The sequence below is a fragment of the Chelonia mydas genome, chromosome 5 (genome assembly GCF_015237465.2).
Source record: "Chelonia mydas isolate rCheMyd1 chromosome 5, rCheMyd1.pri.v2, whole genome shotgun sequence".
Taxonomy (NCBI): Eukaryota; Metazoa; Chordata; order Testudines; family Cheloniidae; genus Chelonia; species Chelonia mydas.
The window spans coordinates 4001084-4017103 of NC_051245.2; the positions used below are offsets into that span (position 1 = coordinate 4001084).

A 16020-nucleotide genomic window follows, 5' to 3' on the forward strand; every position below is an offset into this window, starting at 1 on the left:
TATTTAATCAAAAGAGAGTGGTGGTAAGTGAATTCCAGTACAAGGGATAAAGACAAAAGGGGTTACAAACGAATACAAGTAAAATATTGCTCAGACTTAACAAGTTACAGCCTGGGTTCAAGGTAGATTTCTTGCCAATCTTTTTTCTTCTCAGCCATGGCTGACTCTCTCTCGGTCAGGACCTTCCGCAAAAGTACAAGGTACTGGTTTCCCTTCTTTTCCTAGACAAAAGATCTTTGCGTAAGCAGGTTTTTCACTTATGTTCAGTTCCCAGAGACTTCAACCCCCTTGGCTGAGGGACCCTGACCTTTCTCACTTTGCAGGAGCTCTGGCCCCTTGTGTCTGCCCAGTGATGGATTCCAAAATGGCTTCTTCTCTTGCCTTATATCTTCCCAAACTCACTGTTTTGTCACCAGACTCAGGATGACCTAATGCTGTTCTTCCCTTTCTGCTGACTTCCCACCCCCTGCTGATTTGTAGGTAAATGGGGCTTCCATTGTTTTTGGTCAACTTTGGTTAATTTCACTAAAGACGTGTAACTAGCTACCTTCCCTCCTGTCTGGGAGAAACACTGTTTCTCCCTTAGGTCACAGACTTTAAAGCATAACATCTGTGACCATTCATAATCCCTACTATAGTGTTAATACAGACATTTTACAATGATATTAATCACGAGTATGTCATTAGCTTTCATAATTGACCGTACTTGATGGACTTTGATAATGCAGCAACATTGTACACAATCAGTTCATTCAATTGCTTATCATTTGGGGTTCAGACTCCCTGTCTTTATAGACCAGTGAAATTTTGAAATGTATTCTTAGCTGAAATTCCTTTCCCACTCCTGGGAAGAGACACCATGTGGTCTGGTGAGGACTTCATGCCAGTTCCTCCCCCGCTGCTGATAGTTGAGTCGTTATCTCGTCCCTTTTTTGGCTTGATGACTTTGTTTACCTTTTATGTAAATGTGCCTTCGTTGTCTCTGCCTGGTGACCAGGCCGGTCAGCCAAACAGATACACGTTCCTTTGCATTGCTTGCCAAACATGTTTGAAGAACCTAATTCTAGCAGGTATCTATAAGTTTTTACACACCCCGTACATACTTCATGCAAGAGTATTAGTTATCAGGGAGTTGTTGGTTTTCCAGTGATCTCGTCCATGCCACCTTTTGGTTGTATATCTTGACATGTGTCTCAGGTGGAGTGAGTATGTCAGGCCTGTTAAGAGTTGCGGACCCTGAGGAGTGACTGGCTCACAAATGGGTTACAGTATTTCAGCATGGATTGCCAGGAGTAGTTGCTCCATGTGAACAGGGTGCCCAAAGCTGGATGCACTCTCTGCCCAACCTCCCCTCCTAAAGCCAGGTGCCCAGCATGTTCTCTTCCATGTTTAGCACACCGCTTTGACAGTTGTCTCTTCTCAGTAGGAAGGGCAGGAGACAGCCTGCCTGGGAGCAACAACACTGGCAGACAATTGCAACGCAACAGCTGGACAGTAGCAGCTATTGCCTCCAGCCCTATCACTTTGAGCTGTTGTCTAGAGAGATCTCAGAAGCCAAGTAGGGCTGACTGGGCCACTGGGAGATTTCCATGGCAAACTCAGGCTCCGCAGAAAGCGTTGTTGGTGTCTCAGCTGACGGTGTTGTTCTCCCTGAATCTGGTGTCATGAAGGAATGTGCTGTCTTTTCAGTGAGAAGTAGGGTGGATGTGTTGACTATTTCTGGCCATTAAAGATCCCACTGCACTTTTCATAGGAGCAGTTTGTCTGAATTCTGTTTCTGCCTAAATTCCCCTCCAGTTTCAATTGGACATGCAATCCTTCTTCATTTTCTGCCCTCGGATGCTGAGTAGTATTGTTATAAAACAGCAGCTACGTTTCATCCCCCAGGTGAACGCAATGGTTATTGCAGTGATAGCAGTATACAGTACATAAAGTGCCTCTGATTTCTTTGGGGTAAGGGTACCACAGAAATATAAGTTGATCTACTGTTATTATTCACTAGAATGTGGATGTCAGATGGCTTAAACAATCAGTGACAAAGCACGTCTGCTTACTGCAACAGCTGGCACTAGGCAAAAATCCAATACCATACCTACCTTCCTTACTGCACCCAATAAACCATGAGAAATGAAAAAAAGAGCAGCTCTATTTGACTTGACACTGGAGAAGAAATCAGCCACTAGGCTTGGGAACAGAAAACGTGTTTTCCATTTCCATTGGGGCTGGAATAATGATTCACTATCACCAAGTTTCTCCAGTATTGATTTTTTGGGAGCTTACTTAAAAACCCAAACTTTAAGAACATAAGAATGGCCATACTGGGTCAGACCAGTGGTCCACTTATCCCAGTGTCCTGTGTTCTGATAGTGGCCAGTACCAGATGATTCAGAGGGAGTGAACAGAACAGGACAAGTATCGAGTGACCCATCCCTTGTTATCCAGTCCCAGCTTCTCGCAGTCAGAGATTTAGGGACACCCCAGAGCATGGGGTTATACTTCTGCCCATCTTGGCTAATAGCCATTACTGGACCTATCCTCCATGAACTTATCTAATTTTTTTTTAACCCAGTTATAGTTTTGGCCTTCACAATATCCCCTGACAATGATTTCCACAGGTTGACTGTGCGTTGTGTAAAGAAATACTTCCTTTTGTTTGTTTTAAATCTGCTGCCTGTTAATTTCATTGGGTGACCCCCTTGGTTCTTGGGTTCTGTGAAGGAGTAAATAACACTTCCTTATTCACTTTCTCCACACGATTCATGACTTTATAGACCTCAATCATATCCCTCCTTAGTCGTCTCATTTCTCAATTGAACAATCCCAATCTTTTTAATCTCTCCTCCTACGGAAGCTTTTCCATACCCCTAATAATTTTTGTTTCCCTTCTCTGTCTCATTTTCAATTCTAATATATCTTTTTTGAGATGGGGAAACCTGAACTGTACTTATTTAAGATGTGGGCATACCATGGATTTATTGCAATTGCATTCTGATATTTACTGTCTTATTATCTCTCCCTTTCCTAATGGTTCCTAACATTCTGTTCGCTTTTTTTGACGGCTGCTGCACATTGAGCGGTTGTGTTCAGAGAACTCTCCACGATGACTCCAAGATCTTTCTTGAGTGGTAACAATTAATTTAGACCCCACCATGTTGTATGTAGAGTTGGGATTATGTTTTCCAATGCCCATTACTTTGCATTCATCAACACTGAATTTCATCTTCCATTTTGTTGCCCAGTCACCTAGTTTTGTGAAATCCCCTTTGTAGCTCTTCGCAGTCTGCCTGGGACTTAACTATCTTGCGTAGTTTTGTATCATCTGCACATTTTGCCACCTCACTGTTCACCCCCTTTTCTACATCATTTATGAATATGTTGAACAGCACAGATCCTTGGGGGACCCTCCTATTTACCTTTCTCTATTGTGAAAACTGAGTATTTATTCCTACCCTTTGTTTCCTGTCTTTTTAGGATCCTTGTATCCTTCAGTTGTGAATCCCTCTTATCCCATGCAGCTTACTTTGCTTAAGAGCCTTTGGTATGGGACCTTGTCAAAGGCTTTCTGAAAGTCTAAGAACACTATATCTGCGGAATCACTCTTTTTGACCCCCTCAAAAAATTCTAATAGATTGGTGAGGCATGATTTCCTTTTACAAAAGCACTGTTGGCTCTTCCCCAACAAATCATGTTGATCTCTGTGTCTGATAATTCTGTTTTTTGCTATAGTTTCAACCAGTTTGTCCGCTGTTGAAGTTAGGCTTACCAGCCTGAAATTGCCAGGTTTGCCTTTTGAGCCTTTTTTAAAAAGTTGCATTGTGTTAGCTATTCGCCAGTCATCTGGTACAGAGGCTGATTTAAGCGATGGGTTACATACCACAGTTGTTAGTTCTGCAATTTCATAACTGAGTTCCTTCAGAACTCTTTGGTGAATGCCATCTGGTCCTGGTGACTTATTACTGTTTAATTTATCAATTTGTTCCAAAACCTCCTCTAATGACACCTCAATCTGGGGCAGCTCCTCAGACCTGTCGCTGACAAAGAATGGCTCAGGTGTGGGAATCTCCCTCACATCCTCCACAGTAAAGACCGATACAAAGAATTAATTTAGTTTCTCCGCAACAGCTTTGCCTTCCTTGAGTGCCTCTTTACCAGCTCGATCGTTCAGTGACCCCACTGCTTCCGCTTCTGATGTACTTTAAATAAATTGCTGTTAGTGTATGTATCTTTAGCTAATTGCTCTTCAAATTCTTTCTTGGCTTGCCTTACGATACTTCTATACTTGGCTTGCCAGAATTTACACTCCTTTCTATTTTCCTCACTAGGGTTTGACGTCTAATTTTTAAAGGATGCCTTTTTGCTTCTAGCCGCCTCTTTTACTCTGCTCTTTGCCATGGTGGCATTGTTTGATCCTCTTACTGTTTTGTTTTGTTTCTATTTTGGGCATACATTTAGTTCGAGCCTCTGTTGTGGTGTTTTTAAAGAGTTGCCATGCAATTTGCAGGCATTTCACCCTTTTCCCAAGTCTGCTTCTTGTACCTCTGTAATCTTCCCTCTTTGGCTGCAACCTCTGAAAGAGATGGAGCTGGTGATGAGGCCTGGTCACCATCCAGTAATCAAGGATTCATGTGATAATGGTGATAAATTAACTCTAAAGCAACAGGGGATACATTCTCTATAATGGGGATACATTTTTAAAGGAACCTCAGCTTCAAGGTTTGTTGTATCTTGTGACAATGGTTTCCACAACACCCGATATGAGGTATATCTCAGATGGGCAGCTGAGGCATGTTTCTAGCACCCTTTGGACATTTGTTTGCTTGGAGTTTAGAGCCCAGACAGTACAATCGTTTATCATGACAGAGCCTCACTGGACTCAGCTTCTTCCGGAGCCCAGGGAAGTTAACAGAAGCCTTTCCATTGACTTCCACTGGCCTTGGACCAGCTGCTTGGCCTGAGCTAGGCAGGATTCGAGGAACTTATCAGATCCGGGTTCTGTCAGCTGAGCGCAGCGCTCTGGAAGCTCCCGGGCTGAGTGGTTTGTACAGGACAGGCCTGGGTTGGGATGAAGATGCACCAGGTGTCTTCTGCATCTCTGGATGCTGTCATTCCTCACTAGAAGCATTCTGGGGGAGGAATGGTCTTTTCTTGGGTGTCTGTGCAGCGTCCTGACCCTGAGCATCTCCTTTGGGGACTACCAGAGTGTAAATAACAAGTCATGGTGGCTCGGCTGAAATTTAATGAGCTGTCAGAGCAGGTTGGAAAGCTTGCAGCAAAGTTCATTGGCTTCTCTCCTCCCCGCTCCAGCTGTGCTCGTGTTCCTTGATCCCGGGGCTGCCACGTGCCCCTGTTGGAGTTAATGGGAGTTGTACAGTGGGAGCAGAAGCCAGTCTCTGAGCTGCAGCACTCCCTACAATTCCAGTCCAGAGCAGATCTTCCTTCCAGCGTACATCACTCCTAGCCCCTTTCCAGTCCTGAGCCCCCCCCTCCACACACCCCCCTACACACCCTGCCATGCCTGTCCTGCCCCACCAACCCCAGCACTTCCAGTGCCCCGCAGTCCTGACCTGCAGCCTCACCCTGGTGTTCCCATCTCGGATTCCCCCACACCCAGCTCTGCTGGTGCGCCTCTATCCTGCAACCCCACCCTGCTATTTCAGCCCGGGAATGTCCCCTGAGCAAAGCGCGGTCTGCGATCCAAGCAAAGTCACGTTACCATCAGCCTAAGTTCTACCAAGCTATTAGCTTGATCCCTAAAGCAGATTCGGAACCCAGCTGGTTGGCTGAGATGTGCAAAACCAGCGCACGCTTAGGCCGGAATTGTCAATGGCTGCCCTTTGTTTGTGGTGCCTGGCGTTGGAGGGGTTCAAGGGGTGACCCTGGAGGCCTGCTTTACCCAGGGGAAGAGCGCTCACAGCGGCAGTGGGTTGAAAAACACTGCCTGAAATTCCAGCCACGTTTTTCCCCCATTCGTGAACATTTTAATTGAAACGTGAGAAGGTTTCCAGCATCTCTAGTCTCAGGACCGGTTGGGGGCCAATGGGAAATGAAAGGGCTTAGCACTGCGCAGGGTCAGCTGACAAAGCTGCCCTCATTCCTCTGCTGTGCCTTTTGGTCTAACTTTCCTCCTGACTGGCTGGATAATAAAGCCTATGCTTCTGAGAAAACCAGTGCCGAGACAGAATAGGATTTCAGGGCTTTCTGTTGCTCTCCCACCTTTCTGTTTTAGACTGAACCCTGTTTTCTTATTGTTCTGCATTATTATTATTATTATTATTCCTGGCCTTGAAAGGACTCCCCATTAGCAGTCCCAGGAGAGAGGAATCTGGAGCCCCTGCTCTCACGTTAGGTACGTAAGAGCAATAGCACCCCTCTAAGATGCACTTTGTGTAACCATCCCACTCTTCCCTGCAACTCCTTCCCTGATGTGGAGCACTAATACCCCCTAACAAACATGCTAATTTAAGAGCTGTTAAAGCTAGGGGCCAGCGCGAGGTCACAGTCCACACAAACAGATGGTGTTTTGTCCTCGATAATTAAATTTTCCTGTATTTTGGGGCGAGAAACTTTTTTGCCTTTGATTTCAGCCCAGCTGCTTCCAGCCCACTCCATTTTCTTCGTTTTTCTCTCCTCCTCCTCGGTTTGCACTAAACAAATACCAGCTTAATGGTTATGTTGGGATTCAGGGGTGGAGGGCTAGGGTTAGGGAAAGGGTGCTGGGCCTCGTGCGTGGGTCCTGGCTCCTTTCAGGCTGCTGCCTGTGAAAGTGAAAGCGGGTTTAAAAAAAACAACAAAACCCTCTCTCCAAACCCCAGAGCATGTTCACAGCCAGCGTTGGATGCCTCGCTAAGGAGTGACTTCAGAATCCAGGGGTCACGGAGGATGCACGGATTCAAAGCGAAGCCAGATCTCTTCCAGGTGAGCTCAAACTGGCTCTCTATGTGTCAGCTCTGCCTGGGCCAAGAGCATCTCCGATGTGCTCACCAGCTGTTCCCTGGGCTTTCTCAAAGCAAAGCTCTGATCTGCTGCTGTGTCTGTCTCAGCCGGCCGGACTCCGAAGGAAGCCACGTCCCTTTGCCCTGTGCCTGTAACCTCTGAAGAGCCCGAAGAAACACTGCGTATCCTGGAGGTGGGGGGAAGCGCGTGGAGCACTTTTACGATTGTGCTGGTCAGGGACAGAGGGCAAGCCAGGTCAGCAGCAGAAGGCAGCCCCAGTCTGCTCTATGCAGCAGTCCTTGCTGTAACAAATCCAGAGTTATTAGCTGAGCAGGGAGGATGTCCAGAGGCGGAGGGGTGGGGGCGCCAGGGCTTGGAGCTGAGTTATGTAGGTCCTACTGTAAGCTGAGGTGGTGTTGAAGGAAAGACAGTTGCCAGAAGGCGTCTGTGCTTGATGCATGGGAGAGGAGGAGGGAGCAGAGGGAGGATAGTTTTCAAAGAGTGTCTTTGTTCTGGCACCCAGAGAGAGCAGAGACCCAACTCCACTCCAGAGCCGGCCTGGCGGATTCAGAGTCCTGGCCCCATGGGGCGCTGATTCTTTGGGAAACCTAAAGGAGAACAAAGGTCAGCACAGCCACCTGCCCTGCTCTGCTGGCTGGCTCCCTTCCCTCCTCTCCACGCCATGCAGCAGCTAATGGCGCCAGCTGGCGGTGAGCTGAGATCGGGGACTCTCTATCCAAGAACAGGTTCTGTGGGTGAAACCCGTTGGCTGCTGCTGCCATCTTTAATGTAGGCTTCACCTATTGACTGCAAGGATGGCTCAGTATTTAGGCTGCTAACCTAGGGCGTGGGAGCCCTAGTTTCAGTTTTCTGCTGTGCCACAGACTCCCTGTGTGAATTTTGCCAAGTCACTGAGTCGCTTGGTGCCTCAGTTTCCCCATCTGTACAGTGGGGATAACAGCCCTGTCCTACCTCACAGGGGTACTGGGAGGAGCAATGTGTTAATGATTGTGAGGCCCTCAGATGCTATGGGGATGGGGACCCATAGGTAGGTTGAATGGATGTAAATCACTGGATTTTTAAGGGGGTTTCAAAGATTATTTTTTAAAAGCAAATTTTGCATGGGCAGAAACATGCCAGATCGAGAGCCTGGGGCTTCCAGCCATGGTCCAGCCAGGGGACAGCTCCAGATCTCAGCCCCTGCTGAGTAGCAGAGCGTGCTGCCCAGTACCGCTGTGCACCCAAGGCTCTGTGCAGGGCACAGGGGTTAGTGTCAGCCTTTTGAAATCAGCCAAGGGGGATCGGTGGGCTGAGCCCCTCTCCTGTGGGGCCAGAGTGGAGCCGATGGGCAGAGTCTTTGGGCCAAGCAAGAGGAACCCGGGACGTGGTAAGCGGTGGGGTCAGCCCTGACACTACAGGGACGCTCTCTGCCCCAGTGTGTCCCCTGCAGCTGTGAACTGTGCCAGGAGAAGTGAGAGCTGCTACTGTCCCTTCTCTGCTGCGACTGCTGGGACTCCCCTGCTTTACACCCACTTAGCTACCTTGGAGATCAACACCTCCTGCAGAACAGGTGCAAAATAACTGCCCCATCAGCATGCCTCCCCCATCCCCTGAGAGCCCCGTCCTCCGCTTGAGAAGGGAGTTGGCTCTCGCAGGCCGCCTCTGACCTATTCGCTGCCGAGGCTGCCAGTTGGGATGGTAGTTTTGGTGGCATCCAGTGGGACACGCACGGAGCCCCCGGGGGCGGTTGGCACAGACCTTGCTTGCCCAGCCGTCTCTCAGGAGGGGCGGCGTTGAAGCGGGGCAGCGAACGCGGTCCAGGAAACTTTGCCATGCGAGTGGCGTTGTTTGTAAATTGCTGGCCCAAGTGCGGTGCAGATGTTTGGAGTTGGATGCTGCGTGTGGAGGAAAAATCTGAGCCAGCAGCAAGTCGGAACAATTTGCCCTCTATTATCTCTTCTGCGTTCCCCTCCTCCCCCATCTCTTTGATTGAATGGGAAACCCCAGCTGAGGAAAGAACCTCCAGCCCTGTTTACCCCCAGCATAGTGAGAGTTGGGGGGATGCGTGGGCACAAGGTGTCAGGGACTAGAGAGGCTAGTGGGATCGGGCAGGTCCCTGATACCCCACCTTCCCTCTTCACTACCTTGAGGATAGAAACAGGGTGCAATTAAACAGAACGGCAATTAAGGCAGCCTAACGATGGGTAGGTGGGGATGGGGGCACGGCCCTGGCGACTTTACCAGCTGTTTGCTCGCTTAGGAGGGGGATGGAAACAGCATTTGAGGTTCTAGGAGCCCGGTGGAGTGAGGGCAAAGAGCGAGGTTGGGGAGCGGAGGAGGGTTGCACAGCAAGGGAAGATGGGGGTCGGGTAGGTGAGGGGGTGCTGCGCCCTGTCAGGGGGTTGAGTGGGTCCCAGGGCAGGTGTTAGGGGGGTTGTACATGTTGGGGAGGATGTTAATTTGTTGCCAGGCATGTAAATAGCCATTTAAACACAGGCCTTGTCTGCCGCTGGAAGGCACCTGGCCTGGTTAGCTGCTACCATGATCTCGGTAAATGATGGGCTCGGTCTCCGCTCCGCTGCAGGGGGCTGGCTTGCAGTGGCAGCATGTGGCTGGGTAGGGCCTTTCCTCTGATGGGCCCATAGCACTTGAATGAATCAGGCCTCCGTCACACTGCTCGCTGAGGTGGGTCTCACACCCACGCTAGGGTTGCCAACTTTGCAATATTTAAAAAACCAGATGCTCCGGCACGAATGCTGGAACCTCCCCTGCCCCGCCTCTGCCCCTGAGGCCCCGCCTCTGCCCCTGAGGCCCCGTCTCTTCCACCTAGGCCTCACCCACCATTCACTCCTTTTCCCACCTCACCCTGTCACTCGCTGCTTTTCCCCTCCCCTGCCCCCAGCCAGGTCAGGAGGGACTTGCCTGCGGAGCCGGGGCTGGGAGCTGCAGCTGCCCGACCCGGGTAGGAGGTGGCCCTGGCTGAATAGGGGCTGCCTCCCCAGTCCCGTCCTCCCCTGCCTGCAGTAACCAAACTTTGGGTGCCCAGTCAGTACTACTGACTGGACGCTGTCAGGTCTCCTTTTCGACTGGACTTTCGGGTGGAAAACTGGCCACCTGGCCACCCTACCTACATCCCAGATCAGGAAACTGCCACTTCAAGGGGTGAAGAGACATGCCCAAGCTCACCCAGTGCTGGAAGCAGAGCCCAGGAGTCCTGGCTCCCAGGTGGGCCTAGATGGCAGCAGATCCACTAGTCATAGAACCAGGTTGTCTCTATAGATGGACACTCCTCATCACACAGGGTCTGATCCCGAAGTCATTACTCAGGATTTACTCAGTCCTTGCTCAGGCTAAGCTCCCAGTGGCTTCAGTGGGAGGACTATAAGTGAAGTGAAGCCAAGACGTTGTAAACCGGAGACATCAGAGGGAGTTTTGCCTGGGTGGAAAAGCAGGCAGGATGTCGGGCCTGGGGATGTCCCCGCAACAGAGTCTAAGGAGTCAGACGGCATCTCCAAGAGACATGGAGGGACCTAAATTCCCCTCTGCACCCCAGGGGCAATCTGGCCTCCTGGCAAACCTGCCTGGGGATCAGGGAGGCTGACTGGCACCCTCTTTGCTTGCCTGTATTTGTGTAGATTATGCAATAGTGAAGGCCACTATATATTGGAATAGGAAAACATGCAGAGAGGGGCAACAAAAGCGACCAGGGGCGTGGAGCAACTTCCATACAAAGAGAGATTAATAGACTGGGTCTGGACTGTTTGGAAAAGAGACGACTAAGGGGGGATATGATTGGGGTCTGTAAAATCATGACTGGTGGGGAGAAAGTCAATAAGGAAGTGTTATTTACTCCTTCTCATGACACACGAACTAGGGGTCACCCGATGAAATTAATAGGCAGCTGATTAAAAACAAACAAAAGGAAGTACAGGCAGTCCTTGGACTTACGACGCAATTGGCTTCTGAAAATTTCGTTGTAAGTCAAAGCATTGTAACTCGGAACCGCAACCTACTCAATTGTGGGATCAAGTGTCGTAAAGTCTAAACCAATTGTCATAAGTCGAATCAGGGTGTCAATTCAGAAGAGTCATAAGTACCGTTTGTCTTAAGTCGAACATCGTAAAGTCAAGGACTGCCTGTATTTCTTCACACAACGCGCAGGGAATCTGGGGAATTCTTTGCCAGGTCAAAAGTATAACGGGGTTCAAAAAAGAACTCGATAAGTTCCTGGAGAATAGGCCTCTCAATGGCTATTAGCCAGAAGGTCAGGGATGCAACACCATGCTCATGGTGTCCCTAGCTTCTGACTGCCAGAAGCTGTGACTGGATGACAGAGGATGGATCACTTGATGATTCCCTGTCCTGTTCATTCCCTCTGAAGCGCCTGGTACCGGCCACTGTCGGCAGACAGGATACTGAGCTCGATGGACCATTGGTCTGACCCAGTAGGGCCGTTCTTATGCCAGGGTCCTGCTAGGAACGGCTCTTTGAAAGCAGCATCACAAATGATTTCAGTAGCTTCTCCCCTATCAGACGCTTTTAAAAATACAGTCTGCTTGTGTTTTAATTTCACCCAGAATTAATAATCTGGCTTCTGGCCTCCCCTGTTCTCTGGCACGAGGTTTTACACATGTCTCCGTAACACAGACTTTCTAGCCGTTTCAATGTGCAGAACTACCTCTGCCGAAGAAGAGGGTGTCCTGGGATTCTAGGATCCAGTTCATTAGGGCTGGTTGTTTGCTGTGCTAGTCGATTTTAGGCCTGGATTGCGCCTCTAAGACCCAGCCCAGCGTGGGGTGAAGAGCTGCTCTGCTCCAGCGTGAGCTCTGGGAGAGATTCGACCCCAGGGAGACAGGATCCCTCTCGAAGTGCTTCCCAGTGAGCACTTGGTGCCCTTGGAGGCTGGGTGTGAAGGGAGTGGAGCCTGTGCGCTCTGCAGTATGTGACGGCAAACCCTGGGGCCAACACAGAGATCCGACAGCTTGCACCCAGCTTATCCAAACAAATCCTCTTCCACACTGCAGGGCGGAGGAATGGCTTGGTTGGTAGCATCTGTGTCTTTCTGTGGGCAAACAGATTGCGATTTCAAGCCCCCTCCCCCGGCCACGGGCTCCTACCCAGTACTGATGCTGCAGTCACAGTACTGGGGTGAGGGGCAGGCTGCGCTGTTAAAGCTGCCGGGCTGCAGTGCAGGTGTCAAACCGAGGTCCCTTCCCTGGTGTCTCTGGTTGCCCTCCAGGAGACAGTTCAAGATCCCCTGGCCTTTTTAGGGATTAACCCCAGTTCCCAGCCAACAATACGCAGGCTGCGATGCCCCAGGCTGCGTGGGAGCCGTTGCTGTGTGAGTGCATTTACCAGCACTAGCAGCCCCTACAGCACCGCTCTGGGCTACGTGGTATGTGAAGGATGCCAGTAAAACAAGCTCTGTTCTGTTCTACCAATGCCTCATCTCCAAAGCCTTCTCTATGCCGGGATGGCCGCTGCCAGGGTAGCTGCCCCAGTGTAGCGACCAAGGACACAGTTTACACCAGTGCCACCATATTTGAGCCAGCGCCGCTCACCCTGAGATTGACGAGGCCCCAGAGTCTGCCCTGCACGTCCCCGTGGAGCATGGACCCCAGCTGCACATCAGCTACGCAGCCCTCAAGACAACCTGATATTCCTTGATGGAAAAAGCAAATGCAGGAGCGAGTTGGACGCTGTGTGCGGCCGTGATGTTTCCAAGCAGGTCTGTGCCAGAGCCAGGGGAGGATTTTGGAAACGAAATGTTAGTGCTTCAATCTGGGGCTTCTTTTCCTTTCCTGTTCGTTTTGGTTAGGACAGCGTGTGACTGTGAGACACTTTGGAGCCGCGCTGGTTCTCTCTGCCTTAGGGGCTTGTGTTGTTAAGGGGCACTGGAGAGTTTGTAAAGTGGTCTGGCCACAAACTTCACTAAGGCAGAATTCTGGGGTCATCTGCAAAATTGGGGCAGGGCGGGGCAGAGTTTGGCAACACGGGTCCCATAAAAAATAATCACTGGCCTGAACCTTTGCCCAGAACTCTCAAACCGAACCCCAATCAACCCCTTTTCTGAGTTCCTAAACAGTTTGCATTGTTTTGTTTTTTTACACTACACTCCCAGTAAGTTTCATGTTGGTGTCTGGAGACTAGAAATTGACGTGCCAAAATAAAGTGAGAAGGCGCTGCTCCTGTAATAATTCCAGCCCAAATGGATGCAGAATGTACCGGGAGCCACATGAGAAGGGCTGTTCTTGGGGGATTGCCAGCTTCAGTTTGCAGATGCAAGAAATTTTGATAAACATCGGAACTGTTAGCTGCTCCTCTCTGGCTGTAATTTAGGGTGTTTCCATCTTAGCCCTCGAGCCATTGCTACCTGCTCTATTGATTGTGTATTAGTTATAGCGATCACTTAGAAATGCTAATTAACACTCTGTAGTTTGGCAGGTCCTGCCTTGTGACAAGATCCAGAAGGATTAGATTTATTACAAGGACTCCAGAGTGCATGAGAGAGTGTCGCTCTTAGGAAAGGTTTCAGAGTAGCAGCCGTGTTAGTCTGTATTCGCAAAAAGAAAAGGAGTACTTGTGGCACCTTAGAGACTAACCAATTTATTTGAGCATAAGCTTTCGTGAGATACAAGTGAGGAAAGATGTTGTGTCCTTGTAATATTTTTATTAGCAGTTAGCAAAAGCACAAACATCCAGCCCAGCAAAATAGCTAGAGATAATACAGAATGCTCAAAGCAACCAGCATCAGAGCATCCATATACGCACACCATGCCCTCAGAGACCTGCAAGGTGGTGAGACAGGTGATCCATGAGTGGTCCTATCTGCATGCCAAGAAGGTCCCAATAGCTTACGCCATGGACGGCTTTATTATAGGGTTCTGTGGCTGCCATGAATATTCATAAGGCTGTTCGGCCTCTTTAGTCCATATCTAATCTTCCTCACCCTGGTAACATTGTGGGGCTCTCTTCTCATAGGCTGTTATGTTATTTACCTCAAACTCATGATCATACACGTCAGTTGGTCACCATAGCGTTTCTGCAGTTGAACATCCTCGGACATTCCTATCCTAAAATTTCCAAATCTAGCACTAACTGGTATTTTGCGGTTATCTGTCAGCAGTTCTGTCCTATTGGTTTATGACACCAGGCTGACTTATGGTATTTTATGATCACTCAGCTACTCATGCTAAGACTTATGCAAAGGCTTTTGGACCCCATTCTTCAGTCTAAGCTGTTGTCTTGCAGGCTTCGAGGCCTGTAGGTTTCTTGCATTATTGCTCTATCTTACCAATACTTTAATTCTGCCTTACATAGGATACCTATTCTTACAGGCTACACCATCTATCCAGGCATCCCTGTATTTGGTCTCTCGTTTTTATACCATGCTCCTCATCTTTAGAACCTTGTGAGGTTCTCCCACCAACATCCCAAAGTTTCATTTGGTCATGACGCATGACCCTGAATGCAGTCGGAGGGGGCGCGGGTCAGGACTGATCTCCAGCCCTAGGCTCATCGAGTGATGCAGCAATCTTAGGACGAGCCCTGCAACAGAACAGAGATGGGGATTAGGGTCCCCCACGTTTGTCCTTCGGAGACAAATGTTTTCACCATGTGTCCTCCTGACTTTGCGTGGCTTGCTGTCTTGAGATTACCGCATTGCCACGCTACAGTGTAAATAAGTCTTCCAGTCTCACACCTTCATTTTCATCACCCTGTGCCTGGCTGTAAACTCTCCTTCCTTCCTTCCTTCCTTCCTTGTGTCTCTTTATCATCTTCCCACTTCACCCCCTTGATTCACCTTTTCAGAATCCTGATCCAGTTTCAGTTCCTAATAGCGTCTGTGCTGCTGGACCAGATGACCCGGGAACAGACTAATCAGAGACAATGTCCTCCAGTCGTTCCTTCACCCTCTCCTCTGACAGAAAGCTCCAGTCACTCCCCTTAAACCTGCCAGTCTGGAAACACAAAGGGATGGCAAGAGGGCAAGGAGCAAAATCTGGTGCCCTGATCAAGCAAAATCGTCAGCATCCATCACGTGAGCCATCTCTGCTCTCTTTAAGTGCTTGTGTCCTCTGAAATTCTGTAGCCACTAGAGCTGGGCAAATTTTACAGCTGAAATATTTTTGGCAAAAAATGCAGGTTTCCATCACTGAAATGTTTTGTGAATTCATAGAGAGAAAAGGTGGGTGAGGTAATATCTTTTATTGGACTTCCTGAGCATCGTGAATTCATGTCAGTTTCAGCAAATTGTTCATGTCCCTCCCCACACCCTTAACAAAATCCCCCCCCCATTAAGATGTTTCGATTTTTTGACCCAAAACGGGGTTTTCCAATTTACCAGAATTACGAGTAAACCAAAATATCCATGATGTGCCCAGCTCTACTAGTGATGAACGTTCCACACAGTCTCATGGTCTTCAGCAGCTCTGGCATTCCATTGTCAGTGGTGACAAATATGCTCTTTGGGTCAAATTTTGTGTAAATCTCGAATAACTCTATTGATTTCAGTCAATTTACTGCAACTCTATGCCAGCAAAAACAGAATTTGATCTCACAAAATGAATCCCAGCAATGGTATTTCTCTGTTACTGGATGAAAATGGCAGAATTATCAATAATAATGCAGAACAGTCAGAAGTGTTCAATAAATATTTCTGTTCTGTATTTGGGGAAAAAACAGATGGTATAGTCATATCGTACAATAATGCTCTTTCCTTTCCACTAGTATCTCAGGAGGATGTTAAACAGCAGCTACTAAGGTTTTAAATAAGCAAGTCCAAATAACTTGCATTCAAGAGTTTTAAAGGAGCTGGCTGGGGAGCTCTCTGCATCGTTAATGTTGATTCCAACTAACTCTTGGGACACTGGGGAAGTGCCAAAAGACTGGAAGAAAACTAACATTGTGCCAATATTTTAAAAGTATAAACGGCATATTCTGGGTGTTTATAGGCCTGTCAGTTTGACATTGACTCTGGGCAAGATAATAGACCAGATGATACGGGACTTGATTAAGAAAGAATTAAAGGAAGGTAATATAGGTAATTCCAGTCAGCATGGGTTTATGGAAAATAGATCCTGTCAA

The 16020-nt window shown here is 48.7% G+C and overlaps 1 protein-coding gene across 9 annotated transcripts in view; it reads left to right on the forward strand.

Annotated features, from left to right (window-relative positions):
• Positions 1 to 16020, forward strand: part of CNTFR (ciliary neurotrophic factor receptor) — a 457782-nt gene that overhangs the window by 203575 nt on the left and 238187 nt on the right. Inside the window, exon 1 of one of the 9 annotated variants that reach the window (XM_043547278.1) lies at positions 6697 to 6915. The exons of 7 other annotated variants lie outside the window; for them this stretch is intronic. In XM_043547278.1, coding sequence (XP_043403213.1) covers positions 6880 to 6915 — 36 coding nt within the window. In that variant the 5' untranslated portion in view covers positions 6697 to 6879. Of the gene's footprint in view, positions 1 to 6696; positions 6916 to 16020 lie in introns of those variants that run through there. One more of the 9 variants, XM_043547277.1, reaches the window with a different exon arrangement.